This window comes from Grammomys surdaster, unplaced genomic scaffold (assembly GCF_004785775.1).
Source record: "Grammomys surdaster isolate TR1022 unplaced genomic scaffold, NIH_TR_1.0 188, whole genome shotgun sequence".
In the NCBI taxonomy this organism is placed as follows: domain Eukaryota; kingdom Metazoa; phylum Chordata; class Mammalia; order Rodentia; family Muridae; genus Grammomys; species Grammomys surdaster.
Window position 1 is genome coordinate 11,210,205 of NW_021604633.1, and position 26,798 is coordinate 11,237,002.

Below are 26,798 nucleotides of genomic sequence, written 5' to 3' on the forward strand. Positions count from 1 at the left end.
AGGAGTTAGAGAAGAGACTGAAGGAGCTGAAAGGGTTTGTGCCTCCATAAGTAGAGCAACAATACCAACCAACCAGAGCTCCCAGGGCCTAAACCACCAGCCTGGGAGCAGAAAGGGAGGGACCCATGACTCTAGCTGTATATGTAGGGGAGGATGGCCTTGTTGGGCATAGGTGGGAAAGGAGATCCTTGGTCCCATGAAGGCTGGATACCCAGTATGGGGTAATTCGAGGGTCGGGAAGTGGGATTGGGTGGTAGGTGGGGCACGTCCTCATAGAAGCAGTAGGAGGTAGGGACAGGATATGGAGTTCCTGGGTAGGGGGAGGGATGGGTTTAGGGGATAACATCTGAAATGTAAATAAAATATCCAATAAATAAAAGAAAAGGAACAAAATTTTACATTCCCACCAGCAATGGAGGAGTCTCCTTGCTCCACATTCTTGCCATCATGAGCTGTCACTTGTGTTACTGATCTTAGCCATTCTGATAGGTATAAGATGGAATCTCAAAGTAATTTTGATCTGCAATTTTTGTAACTTTAATTTTTTCAAAACTAGTTTTTAATGATGGCTCTTAAATGCTTTAACCGCCCTTTTGTCACACCACCCACCAAAAGTAGTGGAAAAGAAAGGATACAGGGGATGGGGACCTGTTTAGAAAGGGTTCTTTGGAGCAAATTTTATCTGTGCTGTCAGAAAATCAACAGTTCAGCTCACAGGAGTCAGCAGCAGCAGCAGCTCAGTCCACTCATACTTAATAGACACACCAGCAGTCCAGTTCGTTAGTCAGGTTAGTAGCAGTAGTGTCACGACCTAGTAGAGACATTCAGGCCTCAGCTTCAACACCAGTTAGCAGCAAAAGGGACCTGGAAAGATGCCAGGAATGCTAGGGGAAATTCTTGGCTGTGCCTCTCTCAGCGAAAGGAAGATCAGAGATGACTGGAGACCAACAAGCATTTAGCTATCCAAGCCAGACAAGCTTTTTGTCACTATCTTTTGAGTTCTGTTTATATCTCTCCAAATATCACATGTCCTCCATGTGTCTTGCCCCCACACATGAGTCTGTCTAAGCTGACATCACTCTGCCAATCAGCCTGTGTCTGCAGAAGCAGCAAAAAAACCTTCAGCACACCACTGGAAATTTTTTGGTAAGTTTCTCTCTAAGGAGTCCTGACAAATGCAGCTCAACTCTGCAATGTAAGGCAGACCAATACATGCATGTTGTTAGCAAAGAATCTTTCATTGCATGTCCTTTCACATGCTTGCTTTTGCACAACAGCCTTTCTCTTGCGTCTGTGAAACATTCCTTCATGAGTCTGCCTTTCACATGTGTCCACTTCAGAAAACACTCCTTCTTTTGCCCTTGCAAAACATCATCTAACACAACTGACTTTCCAAAACAAAAAACAAAACAAAAACAAAAAGACAAACAAAAAGAAACCAACAAAAAACAACAACAAAAAAACCCTTAAGTTTCCACTTCAATTCCCTGATGGCTAAAGACACTGAATATTTCTTTAAATGTTTCTCAGCCATTTGAGATCTCTATTACATTTATAAATTTTTGTATTCTAAGCCGAGTATCCAATCTTACTATGTACTTTTATAGTGTATTTTGATAAAAGCAAAGAACATTGTTCTATATTGAAACTTTTAATAGACAAAATATTCACTTTTTAGATTGCTTTCATCATGTACCATCACTCAGTTCAGAGTCTTTGAGCATCTTATTCATTCCTGGAACACATTTGGGAATTAATTCTTTATGAACCTGAATTCTTTATGTTGTGCTGTTTATCTTTCTATGATAAATTCTAATATCTGTTTGCTTTGAAGTACATAGTAGAAGTTATTAGGCATTGCTGGAACTTTCGTCCTTGCTATCCTTGTTTCACGTTCCATTCTTACATTTTTTTTGTCTCTTCTTGCCCCCCAGTCCCATATTCTCAAAGACATCGTGACTTGTGTCCTTGGTAATTTCTTCTTTTGTTCTCATCCTGCTATAGTACACTATTGAATGGGTTTGTGCAATCACATCTTTTATAGTTCTCAGAATCTCCAAATGCAGTTCTTGCTAATTTAGAAGTGATGGTTATTTTTAATCCTTATTTGACTGTTACTCACTTATTAGTAACATTTTATTTGCTTTATCAACTACAGAATTATATTGTTCTATTATTTAAATTTAGCAACCTTATTTCATTATATTGGCCTCCACAAACACTGGATTCATGTTAATTTTTAGAATTAACAGAAACTTTTAGTGATTCTGAAGTATTACACATGAGTCATTTGTGTATTGATGGACTGTTTTTGGGGAATCCCTTTTCTTTCCAGGATATCATGGACAATCTAAAGCACTATTGTTGCTGTTGACTAAATGCCCAGCTTGTCTCGTTCAAGAAGAGATTTTAAAATTGCCACCTCTTTATAAAGGTTAGAAAATGAAGAATAGGCAAACTTTTTGACATTTAGAAATAAACAGGTGTTTCTAAATTTATAATGAAGTTATATGCAAGCAAATTCACTGTTCAACAATATGGAGTCAAAAATGTGTGTGCTACATTTAGCTTACTGGGTATCACTGCTAAACAGCATGATTTGATCTCAGCTATTTACCTTTGTAATTTCCTTATATTCCTGGGGATTTGAGCTTGCTACCATTGCACAGTTACCATATGATGGTCTGGAGCCTATCATATGATGTATGGCTCTTCCAGGAAGAGAGAAAAATTCAAACGTAGAAGTACCATTACTATTGAATGTGTATTGTTTTTATACCACCATAAGTGGATAAATTCATAAATCAAACTATGATATGTTGGGAATGTTCTGTAGTTCTATAGATGGCTGCTCGTATGAGTGGTATAGAATCTTTCTCTGCTCCTTTATTTGTTCCCATCATGTTGAACAAACAGAAAACTGACTTTTTGTTTCTCTTGTCATATTTGTGGTAGGATTGTGTTTGTTTTCAGCATGGTTCCATCTTTTCTTGTTTCTCAGGATTTTCCCACAATTCCTACCACAATATAGTATTTCCTTTCTTTTCTAATATTATACCTTACACATTCAGAGTATACATTTGTGTATGTCTGTGTCTCTGTACATTACCATGGTGCATCTCAGTTCACCATCCTTCCACCCATCTCTTAGTGTATAACTGAAGAAGCTGTGCATTGCCCTGTGCCTCCGTCTCCTATATAAGAAATACTCATAATTAGAAAAATTGATTTTCTGATACATTCTTCTCATCCCTTAACCAATTTTATAAAATTCTAAACAAAATGGTTTTTCATCAAATGTTGGAACTTACAACATTCATTAAAATTATTTATTAATGAGTACAGTATTAATATTTCTACAACTTCTCATTCAGTTAAAAACACATCTTTTCTCGGCTATTATCTTTCTCACATTATTCTCAAATTGGTCTTGATTACTTTCTATTTCATACTATTTTATTTCATTTGGTTTCTATTTAATGAAGTTCTAAATTATTCTGGGTTATATGCAGTAAATAAGCTACTAGTAGATGCATCATACATTATGCTGATGGCCCCAGAATAAATGGCAAAGGTGATGTTTAGTACTGTTTCGCTGCTGAAGAAGTAGAATACTCACTATTTAAGTGGGAAATCCCTAGCTTTAGGCTTATTCTAAATTGAAGTTCCAAAGTGTTACTACAGTTTATTTATAGGAATTCTTTCATGGCTTCCTCTCCCCATCATTCAATAAAAATGAGGGATTATATTTTAAAAACCAGTTCAGATATCTGAGTATCTCTATAAAAGATGTGAATAGCAGTTTAAAAACAGGATAAGTGCTTGTTGCTTAAATCAAATTTAATTTACATTTTTAGTTTTATGATTGCTTCTCAAATTAAAATCTTATGTTATAAAATTTTGATATTAAGAAAACTTGTATATATTTGTCTCTCAAATTGTCAAGCTATTTTTTTCTGAAACGCTGAAAATAAGGTTAAATCACCACAAGTTCTGAAACCGTTTCAAATCCAAACTCATGGATCACGATGAAGTTTGATGTGACGCATCGTTTTCTACCGTGCCCCCGAAGCCCTGTGTAACTTGGCGCACAGTGCATAACTGCTGCTCAGCGTCATCATTGCACGTTTACTGGGTGGCCTATGTTTTGTGTGGTCCTTTGATTGGAGCTGCAAGGGTTGTTTTGAGAAAATATCCTTGACCCGTTGCAGTTGAGGTGGAAATAGACATCGTAGGACAGACAGAACTAAGTTTCTGGAGATTCAGCCTTACTTCATGTCTAAAAAGACAAGTCCTCTTATAGCTTGCCTTTAGACATTCCGGACTTTGACCTTCTGTGCCTCTTCCAAACCTTAAAGGACTGTTCTTCTGTTTCATGGACATGGATAATTAGCAACATACCAGACTAAAGAAAATGACAAATCATTATTTTTTTTAGACAGGAAGAATAATACCAACTTAATGTTGTTTATTAGAATGTTTAAATATCAATCCAATTAAAATACATCTTTAACAGTTATATTCTCCCAAATGTTTTTATTAATGTGCAAACTATAAGCTACTACAGTGATGTTTTGAATCTCTTTTTAATATCTTCTGCTTTGTTAAAATAGTATGCTGCATGTGAGCTTAGTTCAAAGCAAGAAATTTCTTATTTTTTTTTTTAAATCTGATTTGTGTCTTTCTTAAAATATGTACTTTGGTTGGCATGAAGTAGCAAGAGAGAGGATGAGACTAACTTAGAGAAGAAGAGAACCAGCCTGAAGGGGAAAAAGGGATGGGCACAAAGGCAGTGGGGGATGGGGACGAAGGAGAATGAGATATCACAAATGCATGCAGATGCCAAGATGAAACCCATTACTTTACATACTAACCTAAAAAATTAAAAAAATTATGTACTTTATTATTCTTTCTATATATCATATAGTTTGATAAAGACAGAAAGGTAATATATATTAGGGTTATGGCAAGAAATTTGCCATTAAAAATTATTGTATATGAGGTTAATCCCCCAGTGTTCCATATGGAGGGCATGAAAAGCAAACTCTGACCTTTCTTCCATAACCATTAGCCAAGTCACTTCATCCTTTTCATAAACTTTAAAGATCTATTTTTAAAATGTGTCATGTATCCATACAAATGCCAGTCAGGAAACAAACTGTGATGTCTATTCAGAGCACTTTTACTCAGTCACAAACAAGAATGAAATCATGTCCTGTGCAGGAAAACAGAGGTGACTGGAGATCATGATGTTAAGTGACATAAGCAGATTCTAAATGACAAGTGTCACATTTTCATTCATGTGTGGAGTTTAGAGACAGGAAAGACAGAAAATCAGGGAGACTGCTATAGAGCAGAAAGGAAGCTAGGAAGAAAAGACTGTAAAAGATAGTAATGGGGACGGGGTGGGAGGCGGATGACAGTGATTCCAGGACAGCAGGTGAAGCTGTGAACAGTTCACAATGAAACTAGTTATTTTTATTTTGTGTGATTAACATACACTAACATAAAAAAGAATGAGGTGAACTACAGCTTTCATAGTTGTTCTGAATAGTTTGTTTCTTACCTGTGATATTTTTTTTTACTTACTGACCATCCAAAAGATACCACCTGGGGAAGGCACATCCTGGTGCAAGCTTTCTTTGCATTGTTTTAAGTCCTGGAAATGAACCGTTCATCTTGTTACAGGAATATCCTTCTACAAGACTGTTGCGGGTGATTATAGAAGTGGTTCCTCTGACCTTGGAATGGCAGCTGTTTTCATTATATCCCTGTAATGGTTACTATCTGTTTTTGCTTTCATAACTGACTGTTGAGTATGTGGTAGTCTCTCCCATTCTTTTCACCGGAAATGTGTATAATCAAGATGGACACTTTCTTTCTTGTAATTATTATTGCTCTGCTAGATTTTAATTATTTATAGCCGCCAGGCATTTATTGGTTTTTTTAAAGGCCTTCCAATCCCAATCAAAATGAATAAACAATTAAAAGGAAGAAAGATTTTGCAGCCTGTCTTTTCCTTTTGATTGTGTGTGTTCTATATAACACTTAAATTATTCTTTATGAAATTAGTATATCCAGGAAACTGGAGAATTATGCTTTCGGCTGAGAGAATGGAAAACATGTTAGCATTTCCTTTGTTGGGTTTCCAGGATGCCACAAGAGAGTACTAATGTGCTGCTTGCTCTGTTCTGCCCAGATCTCTTTCAGCTTATTCTAATGCCGGAGCAACAATTAAATGTTGCTTAGTCTTTCCTGTGTCCTACACCTCACTGCAAACATGTCGGCAGAGAAAGCAGACGTTCGTTATTTCTCAATATAAAACAGATCCTTCCAGGGAGTCTGCCAAATCCCATCAACCATGACAGCCAAATCAACGTGTGTTTGGTTTAAATTTTTATTTTTGCCTTTGCTCTGTTTGCTGGGCTCTGGTATCTGTTGTCCCGCATGGCTTATCACCTTGTGGCCTGACAGTTTCTGACACTGACAAGGCTTCCTGCCTACCTTTGTAATGTATATGCATGACCATATGACTGTAACAGAAAATGACATTTTGACTCAGTAAATATTTGCTTTCAGTCCACTACATCTGTTTTACAGGCTCCTTTTTCTTTTTATTCCCTTATCATCTGGGAAACCATATGTACTCTTAGCTTTTGTCTAGAAGTTACAAATCCTTGACTTGTGAATATTTCAGCTCTCCAGTTAGGCCTTCATTGTGGACCCTGGGGATTTAGTGCTCTCATTGGTTTGTATGAATACCATAAAACAGAACTGAGCTTGGTAAATTGTGGAGACTGTGGAGCTGTGAATGTGTGTTCTATACCACATAGGAAATTTTCTGATGCTGATACTTAGAAAGTATCTTTGATATTATTTTAAAGATACTGTCCTGCATGCACGCACCCCTCCACACACACACACACACACACACACACACACACACACACACACACCATGGACCTACCCAGGTTCACACATACAATCCCAGAACTCGGCAGAAGTTTGGCTTCAAGTATAACATGGGTAAGAGCAGTCCTGATTGCGGGGAGGTTAGGTGCATTTTTAAGTCATCCAGAAGCATACTTTCAGTGCTAAGACTGGCTCTGACACTGCTATTGAATGGTGAAACCCTGCAGATTTGTCTCCTTGTTTGGAATCTCTAATTTTCAATGATTAATAATAAAACTTTAGAAAAGCTATTTTCCTTTCCTTGGGATAAGCCTGATATCCTCTTCCCAGGGTTTTGAGTTACATAATCATGATTAACTGCTGGTATTTCGTGTTTTATATTTATATTTGATTTTATATTAATTTAAAACCATTAGTGACCTAAAATAGATCTACTTGTCTGTGGAAGTTACTCAGTGTAACTTTAAATTTCCTCTTCACCTGCCAAGGGTTTGACGTATGTTTAAAAGCCCTATCTTTGTGGAATTATTACTTGTATTGCTTAGCTTTATATCCTAGTAAACTGTCCATCTATATCTCTGTAAATGGATCTGCTTTTTTTTTAATCCTAAAGAAAATTTTCCCCACAGAAGAAGTTAAGAAAACTTTACCTCATGAACTACTACAGTAGTAGGCCTCCACAGCCTGAGCCTGATGCACCCCGGAAGTGTGCCTGATGGGAAGGGAGTGGATGGGAATCCAGATGAGGAGACAGTAACATCATTATTTTCTTTCAGTCTTCAGAGACTGTGCTCTACAAAGTGAATGTAAGTTTGCCTCTAGCCATCTGCAGTTTCTCTACATTTGTAAAGTTCAAACACTGCTACCTGTCCTATATAATGATGGGATTTGTGTAAAATTAACACAAAGCTGGGCTCGTGGCTCTAACTCTAGCACTCAAGAGGCTAAGGCAGGTGGGTTATGAGATGACTGAGGCCACTCTAGGCTACGAAGTAACTTTCAAGCCAGGCTAGGCTACAAGGTACGGCTATGCTAAACAGTAACAACAAAACAAAAACAGACAGAAAACAAAAAAATGCTAAGAGAGACATGGGCTTTTTGTTCAGTGACTTTGATAAAATTCTTGCTGGAAGCAAGCCAGGCTGACTAGCTTTTCTCTAGGGAAGGTGAGGGCTAAGAACCAGACACCAGATGAGGACCGATGAAGCATGAGGGAGTAAGGGTGAGAAGAAGAGAGCGGCTTGATGGGGTGAAAGTCTGTGCTACTGTGCAAGCACAGGGTACCTAGCTACCTTTTGATTTTTCTTCAGTTGGGATGACTTTTCTTTAACATTACAGAAAAGCAGATCCACTTATAGAGATAGATATGGACAGTTTAATAGGATATAAAGCAAAGCAATGCAAGTAATATGTCTATAAAAATGGATTTTTTTTTAAGCGTACAGCATACCCTTGGCATGTGAAAAGGAAATTCAAGTTGTGCTGAGTCTTTTGAAAAAAAATCCCAGGTTTCACAAAATGATGATTCTTTGTATTTCTTTTTATGGAGTATGTAGTTTTTTTATCTTAAATACCAAGTCAACCTCACTTCTCCCAGATCCTGACCTTTGTGGTTCTTAGGAATTATTTTCCATTCTTCTGATTCTCAGTGTTTCATCTGCAGATGACTCTTCTGTGTTCAGAGCCATACACACACATGCTACACTGTCTTTTCATGGATGTCTTCCTGGCCCATCAGGTTAATCCATAATAGACTGAGTTGTTCTAAACATCCAAAGCCTGTGATTGGTTAATCACACTTGCACACATACACACACACACACACACACACACACTCACACTCACACATCTGTGACATCTATTTTTTCTAAAGTCCTCTGGTGACGATAGAGAGCCAAACTTTCTTTCGGTGAGAGCCTGGCTTACAAATGTCTTTTAGCCCTGTAAAGTCTAGCCTTTTGCTTTTGTGTTCCAATGGTGACTTTTAGGTTTTAATCTAACCTGGCAAGTTTTGTATTTCTGTCCATGACCTTTGTGCATTTATATTTGTTGACGTGAGAAAAACATTTGGATTTATTTTTGTTCACCTGGTTGTTTGCCTTTGCCGTGTTTTTTTTCTTAACCGTTTAATTGAAATTGTTTTTTTCACTTTTTAGCATTTTTGTTATCTTTTACTTTTCACCTTCAAAACATCTGTTTTACCAAAAGAATTTAAAAATAGTCCTGTTGATCCAAAGCTGAAGGATCTCCATGACACAGGACAACCACAGGATAACGGAAAGGAGTCTCCACGAGGATCTAATATTGATGGTGTCACAGAAGCTAGAGACCTTAAACCAAAACAATTACTCATTGCAATGAATGTTGGCAAGTGAAGATGTGCAGTCAGAGGGATATACTGTGGTATACACTTTGACATAATACAGCTTCCACGGTGAGAGGTTTTCTATGCTTTGTTTTTTTTTTTTTTTAATGTGTGTGTGTGTGTGTGTGTGTGTGTGTGTATGGATGCCAAGGAGAATGTCAGTCTACTGCTCTCTCCCTCTCTGCTGTACACTCTTGAGATAGGGCATCTCACTGAACTTGGAGCTGGGCTGCTAAACAGCAGGCCCCCAGCTCTCCTCTTCTCCAATGCCTCCTACTGGCCCCTTAATAAGCAAAGCCAATTGTGGGCTTTTGTGCAATGCCTACATCCATGCCTGACTTAGTCTGGGATCCCCATACTTACATAGTCAGGCGTTCTTGCCCTTGGGCCTTCTCTCTGGCTCAGTTTCCACTGGGACAAATATCAGATAATTATTTTGTGTAAAATTGTCAGTTAGGTTTCTGTCCTGGTTAGTTTTTTTGTTTTGTTTTTGTTTTCCATGTGACATAGACTAAAGACACTTGGGAAGCAGGACTCTCAACCGAGGAAATAAGTCCAGTCAATTTGCTTGAGGGCAAATCTCTGGGAGCATTTTCTTGACTGCTAATTAATACAATGCCTAGCCCACTGTGGGCATGGCCACCCTTTAACAGGTGGGCATGGCCACTCTTGGGTAAATGGGCCTGAGCTGTATAGGAAAGATAGCTGAGCAAACTAGGAAAACTAATCCACCAAATAGCATTTCTCTGTGGACCTCTGTCTCAATTCTCAGCTTCCTGTTTCTGTTCCTCCCCCAGCTTTCCTTGACAGTGAACTGTGATGTGAAAGTGTAAAGTAAATTAATCCTGTCCTTCCCCAAGTTGGATTTGGTCAATATTTTATTATGGCAACAGAAGGATAGTTTCTAAACTGTTTCCTCATCAATGACCTCAGTATGTGCATTTCCAGCAAGAGTATCCCAGAAATATATTTCATCTACTTCACTGTATTATGTGAAGTTCTCATTATTAATGTTAACTTAGATCAGTAGATTAAAGTGGTGTATATCTCTACTAAAAATCTAGTTTGTCTTTTAGAACATACACTTATTTTATAGGAGATTTCTTGAGGTTACATACATATCCCAATTCGCAATCATCGTTTGCACACTAATTTTAAGACACATTGATAATTCTTCATGGAAACTTATATAGTGTTGCTTATCAAAAGTTAGGATTCTGCAACAAGGAAGAACTATCTTCTATGCCATGTGTTATGTGTTTACCTACCTGCCCCATTCTCTTCCAAGTCTTTCCTCTCTACTTTCCTGCTTCAGAATGGACTACTTTGGTTTGGTTTTTGTTGTTGGGCTTTTTTTGTTGTTGTTGTTCTTGTTTTTTGTTGTTTTTTTTTTTTTTTAGATTCTGCTCTAAAGTTTCAAGTTCTTGTTTTGTTTGTTTGTTTGTTTTGTTTTGTTTTTCAGATTGTCCTAGTTTCAGTCATTGGGGGCATCTCACGTTGCCTTCTCTTGCCTTTCCACACTGTTTAGTATCTCCTTATTTATACTTCTAGACACTTGAGATGCCTCTCGTTCTTTTTCCTATTCACCCGTGGATCCATCAACCTCTTGAGGAGATCCAGCTTTCTTTAGAGAATAGTATTTAGAAACCATGATTAGGGCACTAAGGTGCTCATTGCCCCAGTGTGTTCTTGTTTGCAATCCATTTAAGTGGGAAGAACTTGGAAACTGTGTATACTTCTATACACATGGACACATCCACCTATGTCCACTTTTATGAGTGTGTTCATATTAGTATAATCAAGTCTAAACAGAGTATATCCACTCTCACATCCCACTCTCCAGCAATCTGAGGACCCATTCTAGGCTTCATGCTTTTATATGTAACTTTAACTCCAATTATTTTTTCTTGTTGTTTTGTTTTATCATTTCTGCTAGGACACACAGTAGTGTAACCTCAAAACTGTTGACCCATGCCTCTGGAGAAACACGTTTAATAACCACAGTAGAACAATTTTTGTCTCTCTGACGGAACACAGAATCAAAATACTCTTTTCCAAACTGGGCTATTTTCTCTGTGGCTTTCTTCAGTTTGCTCACTTATCACACAGTCTGGCTCAGTGGCTGTCCTTACTAATCCCTTCCTGAGCAGGCCAACATGATTGTTCCTTCTAATTGGCACTAACGTGGTTTGTGTCGGCAGTCGGGCATATATGAAAGTCCTCTGCAGACTGAGGTGTCACCTACAGTCTTCCACTTTACCGGTAATTTCCTGGATGGAAATTCCTTGGTAAAGTTGGTCAAACATTTTCTCTTTCCTGAGGTAACTAGGTGATTACATTGTCTTTCTCCTCCTTGTGGGCTTGCCTTGTTTACCTAAATCAATGCTGCCCTCTTCTGTTACAGTAGCAGAACCCAATGGCTTTAAATAAGAGGTCTTGGGTGAATTTAAAGGAGTTGTACATCTTCCAGTTGCTTAATTCTCTTTGTTCTTCTGGACCCTAGCTATTCTGCTCTGGCTTCTTGTCTCTGTCAGCACTCAGTTGCAAAAATTTCATGTTCCTCTCTGTGCTTTTCTATTGGAGAGGAAGGCTGTCAATCAAGTCGGCGTTGTTTTGTGGGCTTCCCGGTTATGCAGGTGATGGTTTCACTCATGTATATCGGGCTTTTTTTCTGTTGTTGTTGACTTTAGATCAGCCACTACCCTTCAGTTTTCTCTTTCTTCCCTCCGTTTTTCAGCTTGCCCTTAGTTGCTGCAAAGTTTATGAGAGGACAGAGGCATGAGAACTTTTTACAGTTTAGTCCCCCTTGTTTTCTTTTTCCTTTAATTAAGTCATTTTGACATTCAGGAATTTCACATCATCATAGTGTGTTCAGGAAGCCCCGGTTCATTTGATCTTCTTGATCTTCTCCTAGTTTTAGGCAAAAATACTGAGACCACTGCTACTGGCTTTAGCTACCTGGAGGGTGTCCTTCGCAGCTCTTTGTCCTTTACTCTCTTTTGAGTAAGAAGTTTCTCACCTTACCTCCAGACATTTTAAGATTTATTCTGAATATTTATATGAATGTTTAGCATTAGTATTTTAATTAGCCTTTTTTCATGTCATCCTTTTTTATTAATCATTTTATTTGTTTACATTTCAAATGATATCCCCCTTCCCGGTTACCACGCCACACCCCCATCTCATTCCTCCTCTCCCCAGTTCCTCTTTGCCTCTATGAGGGTGCTCCTCCACTCGCTCTTCCATTTGCACTTCATCTCTCTAGCACCCCCCTAAGCCCGGGCATCAAACTTCCAGAGGACAAAGGGCTTTGCCTCCCACTGAGAATAAGGCCATTCTCTGCTATGTATGTATCTGGAGCCATGGGTCCCTTCTTAAAGGGACATGTCATGTCATCCTTCTTAAAGCATTTTATCTTACTATCATCTCCCACTTTTTAAGTGACATTTTTCTTATCCAATATTGTGATTTTTAAATTTTAATTATCTTAAATATTTAGCTGTTATTATAATCATTTCCTGGAAAACGCTTGGTATTTTAGATTCATGTACTTATTTTAAGATTATTACTTTATTTTGCACATCTTCTTGCCTCCTAGAGTTTTATTCTGAGACCTGTTTTCTTGTACATAACTCTTTTTTTAATTTAAATAATAGACTTATCTTTATGGGCATTAGTGTTTTGTCCCTGGAACTGTAGCCACAAACAGCTGTAAGCTGCCGTGTGGGTGCTGGCAATTGAACCTAGGTCCTTTAGGAAAGCAGCCAGTGCTCTTAACCACTGAACCATCTCTCCAGGCCTGCCCCCACCACGACTCTTTAGTGTAATAAATATACTTTGCTCAACTGACAGAGATTGTGTTTTATTATAAGTTTTTCAAAAGTATCATTTGTATCTAGTTTAGTGGCTTTAGGAGAGAAGGTTAGTTTTCACTTTTGTTTTATAACTTCTAATAAATTATTTTATTCCTACCACTATTGTTGAAGTGACAAAAATGGCTGTCAGTACAATTGTTGATTTGTGTGTGTATGTTCTAACTAGCTAATTTAAAAGTTTCTTCATATTTAGTGTCCCAATGTTTCCACAATATTTATTTGTATGCTTGCTTATTTTCCTTTTATCTACCCCAAGATTCACTATGTTATAAAATCCAATGTTCATCTGTTCATGAATCTGTAGAATAATTTCAGCAATGTCTTTAAAAATCACTTCCCATTAAATCTGTTATCTCTTTGTACAGGTCTTATTAAATGTTCACATACTTTGTGCATTCTTAGTCCCTTACTGCTGCTCATGTCTCTGTTTTGTTGCTTTATCTGATTTTTTTTGCATAATTTCCTCAACTCCTTCTTTAATTTTAATAATTCCCTCTTCAGCTGTATCTAATTTATCGTGTGATCTATTTTAAAAAATATTTTGGCTTAAATTTTACAGTTTTAAATATGACAATGTTACTTCAAATCTGTAAATGCTTGAGATGTTTCAGTTATAGGCATGTTTGAAAGGGTTGCTTGTTTTTGAATTTTAATTATTTAAATGTAGTGCACAGTTTAATTTTTTATCTTATGGCTATAAATTCCAGTGTAAATTCACTTTGATGCTTAATTGGCCTATTGTTTTATTTATAACTTGTAATTATGAACACATTCATATATTTACCTATTTATCTGATTACTTAATTCATTTGCACAAAACAAAATCAAGTAATAGAAAACCCTAACACATATCCATCTTACCATATCTTCCAAAATAGATTATGTGGGCTTCTGCAACAAAATCATCAAACAAGTCAGATGATTTCCTTTCTGCTCTCCTCTGAATTTATCTCATCATTGATGAAGGGACTTCTAAGTATTTTCTTGTCTGTTGCTATGCCTTTGGTTAGCTAGCTGGTATGCCTTCTGAGTTCACGGAGACAGTACACTGACTCCATCTTTGTTGATGGAGTAGCTGTGAGTCTTAAGTAATAATCTTTGCCTCCGATCCTCCTGTTTCCCAACATGTGTTCATCCCAGAGTTTTCACATTGGCATCTTTTGGTGCACAGCACACAGTGCTCTCTCCTGGAAATAGCTACATTGCTATGTTAAGAGAGAAAGCATCATCATCAGCATATGGCTTCTCCTTGTTGTTCTTTTTTTTTTCTTCCTAATTTTCTATCTCATCAAATGAGCTCTTTCCACAGATAATGAACTTAACCCAACTCACATTGTCTTTTCTACCTTTATAATGACTGTGTTGTCTGTTGTCTTCTCTTGGCTTCCCTTCCACATCTTGTTCTGTAGCTAAAAACCACCACTTCCCTGTCACTATTTTCTGAGATACCAATGTCTTCATATCTGTGTTATATTTATGTCTTAATCGATTAACTTCTATAACAAAGTTAATCAGAACATTGCATCTAATAATTTTAAAACTCAACATGTATTTATTTTCTGCTTCTGTGACATCTTTACTGATGTTGGATCTCTTTGTATCTTTGGCTAAAGCATCTCCTTTATAGTTCTGAGAGTGAAAATAAGTACTACCAAGAAAATAAGTATCTACCAAGTTTTCTTGCTTCATTACAGACCATCATTTCAGAGGGAGATATGTAACCTGGTGGTGCTATGAAGTTTTCTACTTCCTGTGTGCTTGGTTCATTTTGTATCTTCTCTTGATGGGAAACAAGTCAGGAAGAAACACATGTGGCAGCCCTGACCTTGGGAAACAGTTGCTCCTGCTCCCATGGAAGAAAGCAACTTTGCCAGATTAGTTTTGCAGGCTAAGGCTGATAGGCCAGACCAGACCAGACCAGACCAGACTAGATTTCTTTTACAGGCTGGCTGCAGCTCACAGGATGGTTTTTTTTTTTTCACTATTAGTTTTTTTTTTCTTGGAAAGATATTGACTTTTTAAAGACAATAGTAAACATATTTTACAGAGAAAACCTTGTACTTTATTTGCCCCCTATTAAACGCTTGCAATGCTGATGGTTCTTAACCAGAGGTTTTGTTTTTTCTTTTCTTTCTTGGAAATATTCAAAAAATTAACAACCTTTACACACAACCGTTCATATTAGGAGGGCATATCTGAATTGTGCTGGTCTTTAATCTTAGTTCTCTTTACTTGTTAGGTTTAGAATTAAACATACGAAGCTAAGTCTTATGAGAATTAATCTATCAGATAGAATGAGTGTATCAGAATGTCTGCTTCAATAGAAATTATTGCTGGGTGGGAGAGATGGCTCAGCTGTTTAGCATCTAGTGGACCCAGGTATACTTCCCAGCAGGCCCACAGTGGCGTACAGCCTTCTGTCACCACAGGTCTAGAGGATCCCATGCCCTCTTCCAGCCTCTGTGAGCTTCTGCACATCCAGTGCACATATACATATGTACACATGCATATACTCGTGGAGGCTCACACACATACACATAAGTAAAAAATGAAATTCTTGTTATTACTCCGATACCACCTATGTGAGAAGAAATGCTCTAAAATCAATTTCTTTGCTCAGTTATCACTTTATCTTTAGATGTGAAGGCATTGCATGAACATGGCTAATATTTGGTGTCTTAGATTTTTTTTTTAGAACTTTTGTTTTATGTGTGCATGGCTGCTTTGCCTACATATATGTATGCATACAACATGTGTGCCTGGTACCTTAGAAGAACAGAAAATGGAATCAGATCTCATGAAACTCGAGTAACAAACATGACCCACCACATGGGTACTGGGAGCTGAATCCAGGTCTTCTGCCAAACAGCAAGTGCTATCTAGTCCCCTTCTATTGGGTTTATATTCATTTTTCTTTGCCAAACCATACCTAATGTGTCAGTTTCCTGCTCATGCATCTACCCTGTGTAAAACAGTGCTTCTCACATGATGGACTCTTGGCATTTAATAGAATGTAGTAGAGTAGGTTTTCATTGTTGTACACACACACACACACACACACACACACACATTAAACAAAAAACAAAGCATAGAAAACCTCTCACCATGGAAGCTGTATTATGTCAAAGTGTATACCACAGTATATCCCTCTGACTGCATATCTTCACTTGCCAACGTTCATTGCAATGAGTAATTGTTTTGGTTTAAGGTCTCTAGCTTCTGTGACACCATCAATATTGGATCCTCGTGGAGACTCCTTTCCGTTATCCTGTGGTTGTCCTGTGCCATGGAGATCCTTCAGCTTTGGATCAACAGGACAGGCCCCTTCATGCATCCCAACTCTTCTCAGATGATGTAGATTTTGAGATGGGTCAACTCAGAGCCCCGGATCTGGGGCTGGGTAGTAATTTAGTAACTGAGTTGTTCAGTGTACCAGTTCTCCCTTATCCCTCCTACAAGGACAAGCTCTCCAGCACTACTCTGTCTAGGCCACCCAGTACCACCATCAACAGGAAAGCAGGGTCGACTGTCATGCTCTTGGGCTAGCTCATCCGTGCCTGTGTCTCTTGAGTGGGCTCCACTGTGCTTCCCATTCAAGGCGTCGGGCTCACTCTCCCAATTGCAGTAGCCTATGTGGGGCTGGGACAACTCTCCCACTCTCAAGAGTTGGTGCGCGAGTGGGGGTGGGCGGTAGGGAGTGAAGCAGCTCTCCTAACTACTGCAGGTGATAAGGACCAAGGAGAGGAGAAGGGCATTACATCCACACCTATGACATTTGCACAGTGGAGAAGGGAGAACCAGCTCTCTCTTGTGGACCTCACCCTCACCCTCGGGGCTGGATCATCTGCACCCTCTCTCCCAGGAGCAGGTCTTCTGTTCTACTGTAGCTCTACTATGGGCCGTTCTCTCAAGTGCTGCAGCCAATGAGGGACAGAGCCAGTTTACCCACTCTCATGATGTCAGGGCCAGCTCTCCTAACTGCCACAAGTGGTAAGAGGCAAGGTGGGGGAGGGCATAGCCCCCGCACCCACACCACCTCATAGCACACGAGTGGTGGGGCTAGCTTTCCCATGCTCTTGACCTTGGTGCTGGTTTGCCTATGCCCTCCCCCCTACCACCACCAGGGTCAGTTCTGCTGTGCTGTCCAGATGAGGGGCAGGGCCTGCTTTCCCAAGTGCTGCTATCCAGGTGGAGGGGCAGGGCTAGGTCTCCCACACTGAAGAACCCATGGGAAGCTTTCGAGACTGCTGGAGATGGTAAGGGACAGGGGCATTTCTCCTTTGCCATGCCACTCCTTGGCATCAGATGAGTGGCAGGATCAGCTTTCCCACACTCATGTCTTCAGAGCCAGCTCACCCATCCTTATTCCTCCTATCTGGGCCAGCTCCACTCTGCTGCCTAGGCAAAATGCAGGGCGGGTTCTCCTTGAGTGCTGCCACAGGTGAGAGATAGGACCAGGTCTCCAGAGCACAGCGGCCAGAGAATGGTGAAGCTAGTTCTGCACAGCCCCTGGACATCCATATGGTCCTCAGTGGCGGCCCCGACCAGGAAAAACCCCATGTTCTCTAATAGCAATATGAACCGTGGATAGCTATACCAACTCTTACCACTGTGGAAGCCATGGACCCAGACCTCAGTGGCAGCTCCGGCTGAGACCTCACCATGCTTCCAGATGGGTTCCATTCTCCAGTTCCATCGCTCTTCATAATGCTCAAGCTGCTCCACTTCTCATAGCCCCTCATCTAACCACCACATACTCCATATTGTGCTGCCTCTCACTGTAGTCTGGTATGTGTATGGTGGTCCCCCTAGGTGACATCCTCCATTTGTGCTTCGTGGCACAGCAGCAAGTGGATGCCGATGGCCTGCATATTATGTGTGGCAGGGAACAGATCTGTGGGTGTCATGACAGTCTGTAGTTCTGTCTTCCTCCTCCTCCCACGCTGCACTGTGTGGTACTAGGCAGAGCTCTGTGCATCTATGGTCGCCCTTGCCATGGTGCAGAGAGCAGGTCTGTGGGCTTCCGTCACTGCAGCACCAAGTGGCATGGCAGACCTCAGGTATCTGTCTTCCTCCTAGCTAGCTGCACTGCTTAGATTATATTTGATTATGTGTCCTAGACATAAAACAGATTGGGCCATCAAACCAGGCATCACCAGGATGAACAAAGGACTGCTATCTGTTCTGCTCCTGACTGATATAACATCACCACCAACAAGATGTCTCTTTGCCCATTACCATGGGTGTTAAAATGTTTTTCTAAAGAGGACATTGTACAAAAGACCATTTTTCAGCCTTCTTCTGTTATAAAACTGGTACTATGAATTATGTTATAAAAAAAATAAAGTATGACTGTGTGACAAACTTCAGCCCAATAAGCAATTGACATAGCAATTAACTGTTTTCTCCAGGCCTGACACCTGAGGTTTTCACTTTCCACATTTACTGAATTTTAATCAGCTCCGTTGTTATCTCTTCTTTCTTTTTTTCTATTCAGTAAAATATTGGTGCTGCCTCGTAAGACATTTTTTTTGTATTTTCTATTTAATAGCCCTAGGTTATTCCTTTTTCATAATTATATCATTTCACAGATGCTTATTGAGCATCAATTATACTGTAAAGCCCTGTATTAGGCAGAAAATAAAGGAGACAAAAGCTATGTGTTATGACTGATTATCTGTGACTCCAAATACATTTTCCATAGTATTTTATTACCTAGACTATGGGGAGAGAGTGTTTCTTTTTCACCAAAGAAGAAAAAGGAAATGTTCTCTCCCTCTCCTTCTTCTTCTCCCTCTCCCCCTCTCTCCTTCCTTCCTTTTTTTGACCTAGATAATTAGTTTTTGTCTATTTCTTAATTGTCTTTGTTCTGCATAATCACCAATAACATGGTCAGTAAGATATCAAATAAACCAAACCATTTAATAATAAAAATATATGACCATATTAAAATGTTTTTCTTTTCGACAGAGTCATATTTTATTTTTCCTCAAACCTACCAAGGGGCGATCACTTTGACCTTCCCTAAACACTTAACTCTGTTTCCACTAGGTGACAGTATGTCACCATGAGACTTTTTTCCCCATATCTGTAAAATATGTAGAGAAAGTTAGCATCAAAATAATTTTGATTGGATATTAGTGATGATATTCATAATATAAATTAATGTAACAAGATGCTTGAAGGTTTATAAAATCCACCACTTGACAATTTTATTCTTCATCGTGGGAATGAATACATATAGCCATGTATATGTATAGATATGGCTTTAAACTTCTGTTTGTTGAAGGTGTTTGCAGATTTTAGGCATGTAAGGAATAACTTTTGTTATGTATTTACATAAGCAAGTTTGGTAGAGGTGAAGAAGGATATTAATATCAAAGTATAAGCAACCTGAATTTCAGAGTGGTTTTATAGTTCCAGGAAGCTGAGTTTAAAGTTGAGTTTGGAATTTGGAATTTTCTTAGACAATACAATGTTTATTTTTCTGGAGGAACTTTTAAATCTCCTGAGACATCTGAAGTCTAAAGATATATTCATATTTTTAAGTTTATGGTTCTCAGTAAAATTCATTGCATTCCTCTGTTTATGGAGAAATAGTATCTCAAAACTTTCCTTACATGTTGTCTGCAAAGATTGGGAGAACAATGACATCGTAGACTTCCTGCTGTTCTTTAAAACTGAGTTATAAAAGCCTGCATGTTTGGTTCTCACAGCCGAACATAAACGTAATCACACTTCCTCAGGTGATGGCATCTGTACGCTACAATGATGAGAGTTAATATTTTTAGATCTACTTTTTAAAGAGATCTTCTACTTCAAGCATTCTGAAAATAGTTTCTCCCAAAGTCGCCTTTTGTCTCAATTATAAGGGACAATGAGTAAGTACAGAGTTGTGAACGCATAGTGTCATATGCTACCAGCCACTCCGGTGCTTGCATAGCGTCCTATGCTATCAGACACTCTGGTGCTTGCTGATGCCATTTGTTTGCAATTGAATTTTGGAATGGGAGGTTTTCTGGGTGTAAACATCAAGTTGGAACTGGAGAAGCAAAGAGAGCTGCTAAGAGTTTAGGGGTATTGCTGTCAATTCCTCAGCTCTGGTCAACTAAAAGAATCACTTTAAAAAAAAAAAAAAGCTTACTAGAGGCTTAGAAGTCTCATAAGAATTTCTGCCTCAAGACTTTAATATGAGGGACATGAGAAAATGAAGTATTTACCAGGTGATAATGAATGAAAGACACAGGGCAAGACCAAATTACCATGTAGGTTTCTACTCACAAAAATTAATTGCTATGAAATAAAATTAGAATATTGTCTGATCTGTTAAAAAGATAATGGTCACTTTATTTTTTGTTTGCTTATTTATTTTTTTAAAGACAGTGTTTCTCTATGTAAGCTCTGGCTATCCTGGAACTCAGTCTATAGACCATGCTGGTCTCAAACTTAGAGATCCACCTGCCACTGCCTCCAGGGTGCTGGGATTAAAGGCATGTGTCACTTTAATTCCAGTGAGTATATGGGCAATATAAGTTGGACTTGTGATTTTTTTCCCTTTTTCTTTTTCATGAGGGGTGTCCTTGGGGCTGGAGAGATGGCTCACCAGTTAAGAGCACTGGTTGCTCTTCCAGAGGTCTTGAGTTCAATTTCCAGCAACCACATGGTGGCTCACAACCATAGGTAATGCGATCTGATAATTTCTTCTGGTGTGACTGAAGACAGTGACAGTGTACTCATATATGTAAAATAAATACAACTTAAAAAAATAGGTATGGCCTTGTTGGAAGAGGTGTTTCACTGGAGGTGGGCTTTGAGGTTTGAAAAGATTCCCACTCTTTCCAGTGTTTCTGCCTCCTCTGTGTGGACCTGGCTGTGAGCTCTCAGCAATTGCTGCCATGCGTCTTCTCTGCCATTGTAGACTACAATCCTCTGAAACTAAAAGCCAATTAAGTACTTTCTTGTATAAGCTGCTTTGGTCACACTGTTTTATCACAGCAATTAAAAAATAACTATGGCTAAGTGTATGTAGACATACACATACAGTTTTCCATGAACTTGGGATACTTGTAGAAATAGTGATTCCCTCAAAAACCATAGATTATATGACAGAAATCCCACTACCACACATGAGAAACACTCTTTTACATTGTTGGTCAGGGCAGTCCAAGACACTCCTAAAACAACACAGGGCATTGCTGTGGTCCTGGGCTCCCTTCCAGAAGTTAAAGGTAAGATTCTGCTGCTAAAGACAATGTACAACTTGGACAAAGAATTTCAAAGACTCAAGATGGATCTAACCTAAAATTCTTCTCCCTGAGGACTGGCCTTCAAAGTATTGGAAAGTGCTATGTAAGCTTCCAAGGGAGAGAGAAAAGTACCTATGATACACACAAACCATAACAATAACCAGCACAGAAAATATTCGTTAAAGTGGTACTTATGTCTTGGCAGTAACTAGCTGTCCAATTGAACTTAAGCCCCCCTGAACAGGAGGGGAATCATATCTGGTAATCGAAATGTACCCAGTTATTGATGATTAGTGATATCATGGCTCTACAAGGAGACTTACTACTGCCTCTCTACTAAACCAGTATAATTTGAAACTGTATTCTAAATACTCATCCTTATACTCACAAATAGGTGTGGCTCACACCAATCACCAAAGACACTCCTCTTTGCAGCAAAACTAGACCATTACAGAAAGTCACAGCTGATCAAAATGGAAAGATTGTAGGGTGTTGTATCTTAAGAGGTACATCTACAGGACAATCCCTATACTATACGTAAGCCTCAGGGACATCACTGAAAAGGGAGAAGAAATAGTGTTAAGAATCAAAGAAACATGTAGTCTGCTGTGAGAGTGTAACTTCTAGAAATGACAAGCAGGCTACCCACGATACTTCTTCCATGTCACTTCAACACTATGCCTGCCTATGTAGAACCTGGACCATGGCTCCAGCAATGGTCATGCTAATGTAGAAAGAAGAAATCACAGGGGATCCCAAACCCTAGACAAACAATTGCAGGCAAATAAGGACAGCAAAGAAGGGAGAATTAGTCTTTCTTGGTGCTCCCTAACTGACTATATCTAAACAAGTGGTCAGCCCTGAGAAATCACATAATATAAGAAATACTAAACAAACTCAGCAGGTGATATATATACATATATATATATATATATATATGTATATGTGTGTGTGTGTGTGTGCGCGCGCATGTGTACGTGCATGCGTGCATGCACAACTTTTCTTCAAGCATGATATAACTTTACATAGAAATTTTAGGTGTTACAAAGGTAGATGAACAAAGTTTCGTAGGTAAAACTTATGGTAAATTCTGATCCTCAGTATTGCATTTGAAGAATAAAAACATTAAAAATAGTCAATTCATATGGTTCCTGTGGATTTATTCCTCACACTTTCAAAATCCATCAGTTAAGCTTTGCATATGGTATTGAGTTATTGTTAGGCACCAAATAAAATTAAGTACAAACTTGCTTACTTTTAGCTTGAGTCCCACAATATATTGCTTAATATTCCCTTTACTTGGGTCAGTATTAAACTAAAATTGCTGAATGTCCTTTTGGCAGTCTTTTAAAAAAGGGTAAAGTTTCCAAACAAGAAGTTTTCTTTGAAAGAATACTAAAGATAATGTGTAGACATAAATGTTCTCTGAAACTTCAGAGAAAATTCTAGATTGTTGATTTGATACGATGCACATTCAACTTAAATGTAAACCATCTTGAAAATAAATCTAATGTAACTCATTTCGCTTATGAGAAACCTAAAATAAGTCTGTGATTAAATCTTTTAAAAGAAAACAAAGCACAAAGAAGAATTACCATAAATCTGTTGTATTGTCAAGGTACTCTAGAGGAACAGAACTTGTAGAATTATATATTATATATACATATATATATTTAATCATAAGCATATATATGTAAAGGGAATTTATTAGAATGGCTTAAGGCTTAAGGCTCTGGTTCAGCTAATCCAAAAATGGCTGTCTGCCAAAAGAAGGTCCAAGAATCCAGTACTTGTTTAGTCCATAAGATTAGACGTATTAGCTAGCCTTCAGTTTCTGGTGAAATCTGGAGGAAGTTGACTCTAATGCTAGTGAAGGAATGGACTTGCTAGGAAGAATGAAAGCAAGCAAGCAGGCAGGCAGGCAAGCAAGCAACCAAGCAAGCAAGCAAGCAAGCAAGAAGGCAGGCAAGCAAGCAAGCAAGCAAGCAAGCAAACAAACAAACAAAGAGAGTAAGCTTCCTTTTTCCATGTCCATCATGTAGGCTACCAGCAGAAGGTGTGGCTCAGACTAAAGGTAGAGCTTCCCACCTCGAAAAATCCAGACTCAAGGTCTGTTTATCTAAAGATCTGGATTAGAAGTGGGTCTTCCCATTTCAAATCATTTAATTAAGGGGGAAAAAATCTCCCACAGATATACCCAGTCATTTTTGTTTTTGTTAATTCCAGATGGAGTCAAACTGACAACCAAGAATAACCATCACATCTATCATCCTCAAATGGGTCTTCTTAACAGTTAACATCTATTCTCCCACTTTTTTCAGTGGAGTTCATTTGTTTCCCCTTTCAGCCGGGAGCCTATCTTTGCCACGCTATAAGTTTAACCAGGAAAAATGAGTAAACATTATATTGTCAAATACGTTAGATTATTTATTGTTTTTCAAGAGAGTAGAGTTTTAAGTAAAAAGAAAAATCTTGTAGTGCTATGCAGTGAACAGGGTAACAAAACAAATAATAGTCCTTCCTGGCAGTGATTCTAACTGGAGGGGAACGTGTGCTTCTGCATATCTTAGAGCCTCTGAGAACAACTTGAGTAGCAAGTTGTTACTTCCTGAGTTCACCAAGTGTGTTCTTTAAAAAGTCGATGCATGTATACGCTAACGCTGGCATGCATTTAAAATGTATTTACTTCCTCTTTTAAGTACATATATAGGTGTATATCTCTGTGGGGATGTGTGGGGACAATGCCCATAGAGGTCAGAAGAGGCTAGTACATCCTCTGAGCTGGATTTGCAGGAGCTTATGGATGTCTGGTGTGGATCTTGAGAAGAAAACTTGGGTCTTATGGAAGAGCAGTATGTTCTCCTAACTCCTGGACCATCTCAGTAGGTCTAGAATTAATGTTGCTGCAGTTATAGAGAGTAAATAAACTGCTGATGAATTAAATTGGGATCATTTACCTTTGTTTTTAGTATGGGAATTTGACTTTGCATTGATGCTTATGACCTAGTTTATAGCACTGGTACATGTCTGTAAGACCAGTCATCATATTTGATTATCAAAAAATCATTCTTGTCTACTCTGAACACCAAGTCTCATTTCTCTCATTCCTTTCTTTTACCTTCTCTAGCAAACATCCCAGAATTTTGTGCTATCACTGTACTCTGGGTCTCTCCTGTTTGTGTGCCACGCAGTTACAACATGACTTGGAATCCAGTGTTTCATGTATTTGGGCACACTGAATAAAGCTAACTACGCAGGGATAGAGCTGAGTTATCTTACTCTTTTCTCTTTCCTGAGTAACTATTCTGAGATGACTTCACTTCTGAGGATGTCCTTATATGGTTTCCTAAATGGTCCATAACATTTCTTTGTGGGGTGAGAGGGAAGAAGTTCCAATTGATGAGGAAAATAGAATGGTAATAATGCCATATAATATTAAAACATAACATTAACCTTCCTCTGTGTGCTTCATCTGATATGCTTCTCTTATTTATCTTTAGGCTCACCACTATTGGCTTCATTCAGCTCTGCCTATTATATATCAACCAGCTTAATTCTTTATTTCAGTATTGTACTTTACCATTGTAAAATATTTTTTAGTATAGGGGATATGCTGCAAATTTCCATTTTCTGTTTTTATCAACGTTTTGGCCTCTTCCGTTATTTTACGTGTGTTTATCAGTTATTTTTGAAATCCCTGTGTTTTGCTTTTAATTTGCATACTATTGTTTTGTCTTTTATTTTCAGGATGAGCAGAAGCTACAAGAGAGTTTAAGACAAAGTGCAGCCATCATAGCTGCCTTAGTTAAGGAAAGAAATTCTGCACTCGTTGGGCAGCTCCTGGTGGCATGAAGAACACAGACAAAAATCATCTATAAGCTTCCAAAGAGACACCCCCTTCCCCACCTCAATGTCTCCTCCTTGTACACAGAATATTTTAATTGTTTTCTTTATCTTGCCACTTATTGGATGTGATACTTAGGTTGTGAAAATGGGTTAATGTTTGTGTCCATGAAATTATGTGTCAAATAAAAGTGGCTCCAACCAGAAAAGGCTAAATAAATGGGAAATACTGCTTTCCTGTAAAGAATCTGTTCACGACTGCAGCAAGTCCAACTAAAATGATAAAGTGAGGCATTCCTTCAAGGATGAGAGCTTAGACAGCTTGGCTGTTAAGTCTATGCTAATTAACATATTGGTCACATTATGGTGGAGCTAATGAATACCCTTCAGAATTAGTCCTAATTCTAAAATTCTCATCTTACCATGTGATAATGTATCTTGTTGCCTTGTTTTGGAATTCACTACACCTTATAAAGAGGAGGGGAGCAGGGAAGTTGGTTTAGTGGGCAAGCTCTCGCCTAGTATGAATGGAGCAACATCATCACATAAGAAAAAGAAAACCATGCTGGTAAATATAGGAAAAAAACAGGAAAGGGGGTGTATCCAGTTTTCTTCCTCTTTATCTTTTATTGCTCTCAATCTCTAGAAATCTCTAAAGAGAATGAGATCCACTCTTTTATCAGTTTTAAATTGTATCTTTTCTTTGGTTTATGAGATGTTATGCTGATACTATTTTAAAGAGTCTCTACTTCTTCTGGGTTAGTTTCAGAAATGTCTGAAGAGTTTCATGAAAGTTGAGTTGCTTCAGTCCATTCATGCCCATGGTCTTCTGAAAGACAGGGAGGCCACTTAGCTAATCTTGATATAGGAATGGTGGCCTTGCTAAATCAAGATTTCATTCTTTGCAATTTCTATTGGCCATACATAATATTGTCATTTATGTTGCATTTAATACTTATATATATGTACAGTTGTTAAAATGCCTTTAGTTACATACATACATTTTATTGAAATATGTTAAATCAGAACACACTAGAACTTACACTGGATGAAGAAATTATAAAAGCTGCATGAAGTGTGTTTACTCAGGATTGTCAATAAATGTGTCTACTTTTTGAAATGTCTCCTGTAATAAGTTAAATAAATTCCTCTATCTTTTTGAGTTTCAATATACAATCAGACTTAATGTATTACATTTGAACAGTAGAGGAGATTTCAAATACTAATATTGTAGTAGAGTTTATAGTTTACGTTTAAATAAAAAGGGGGTAGAATAAAATGAGCATGGGTTAGTTACTGTAGTTCTTCCTAAATATAATGGGTTAATTGATTGTAAACTCAGATATAAATTAGTCAGCTCATCCTTTTGTCCTGGCAAGGATATCTGGAGGAGAGGCTGGAGATAGAGAGGATCTTGGATTGAGCTCTGAGGAATGGAGAGACACGGGGAAAGCAGAAGTGGAGCACATCTCTGGCACTGGCTCGAACAAATCTCACCACCATCCAGCCTTAAGCAGGGTGAAAGGAATGGAAAGATTAGGAACCAAAAGATAAGGG

General features: G+C 38.4%; 1 protein-coding gene across 1 annotated transcript in view; it reads left to right on the forward strand.

Moving 5' to 3' along the window:
- Positions 1-26,412, forward strand: part of Crppa (CDP-L-ribitol pyrophosphorylase A) — a 255,107-nt gene extending 228,695 nt beyond the window's left edge. The window contains exon 10 of the mRNA XM_028768829.1: positions 25,146-26,412. Coding sequence (XP_028624662.1) covers positions 25,146-25,250 — 105 coding nt within the window. The 3' untranslated portion in view covers positions 25,251-26,412. The remainder of the gene's footprint in view (positions 1-25,145) is intronic.
- The last annotated feature ends 386 nt before the right edge of the window (positions 26,413-26,798 follow it).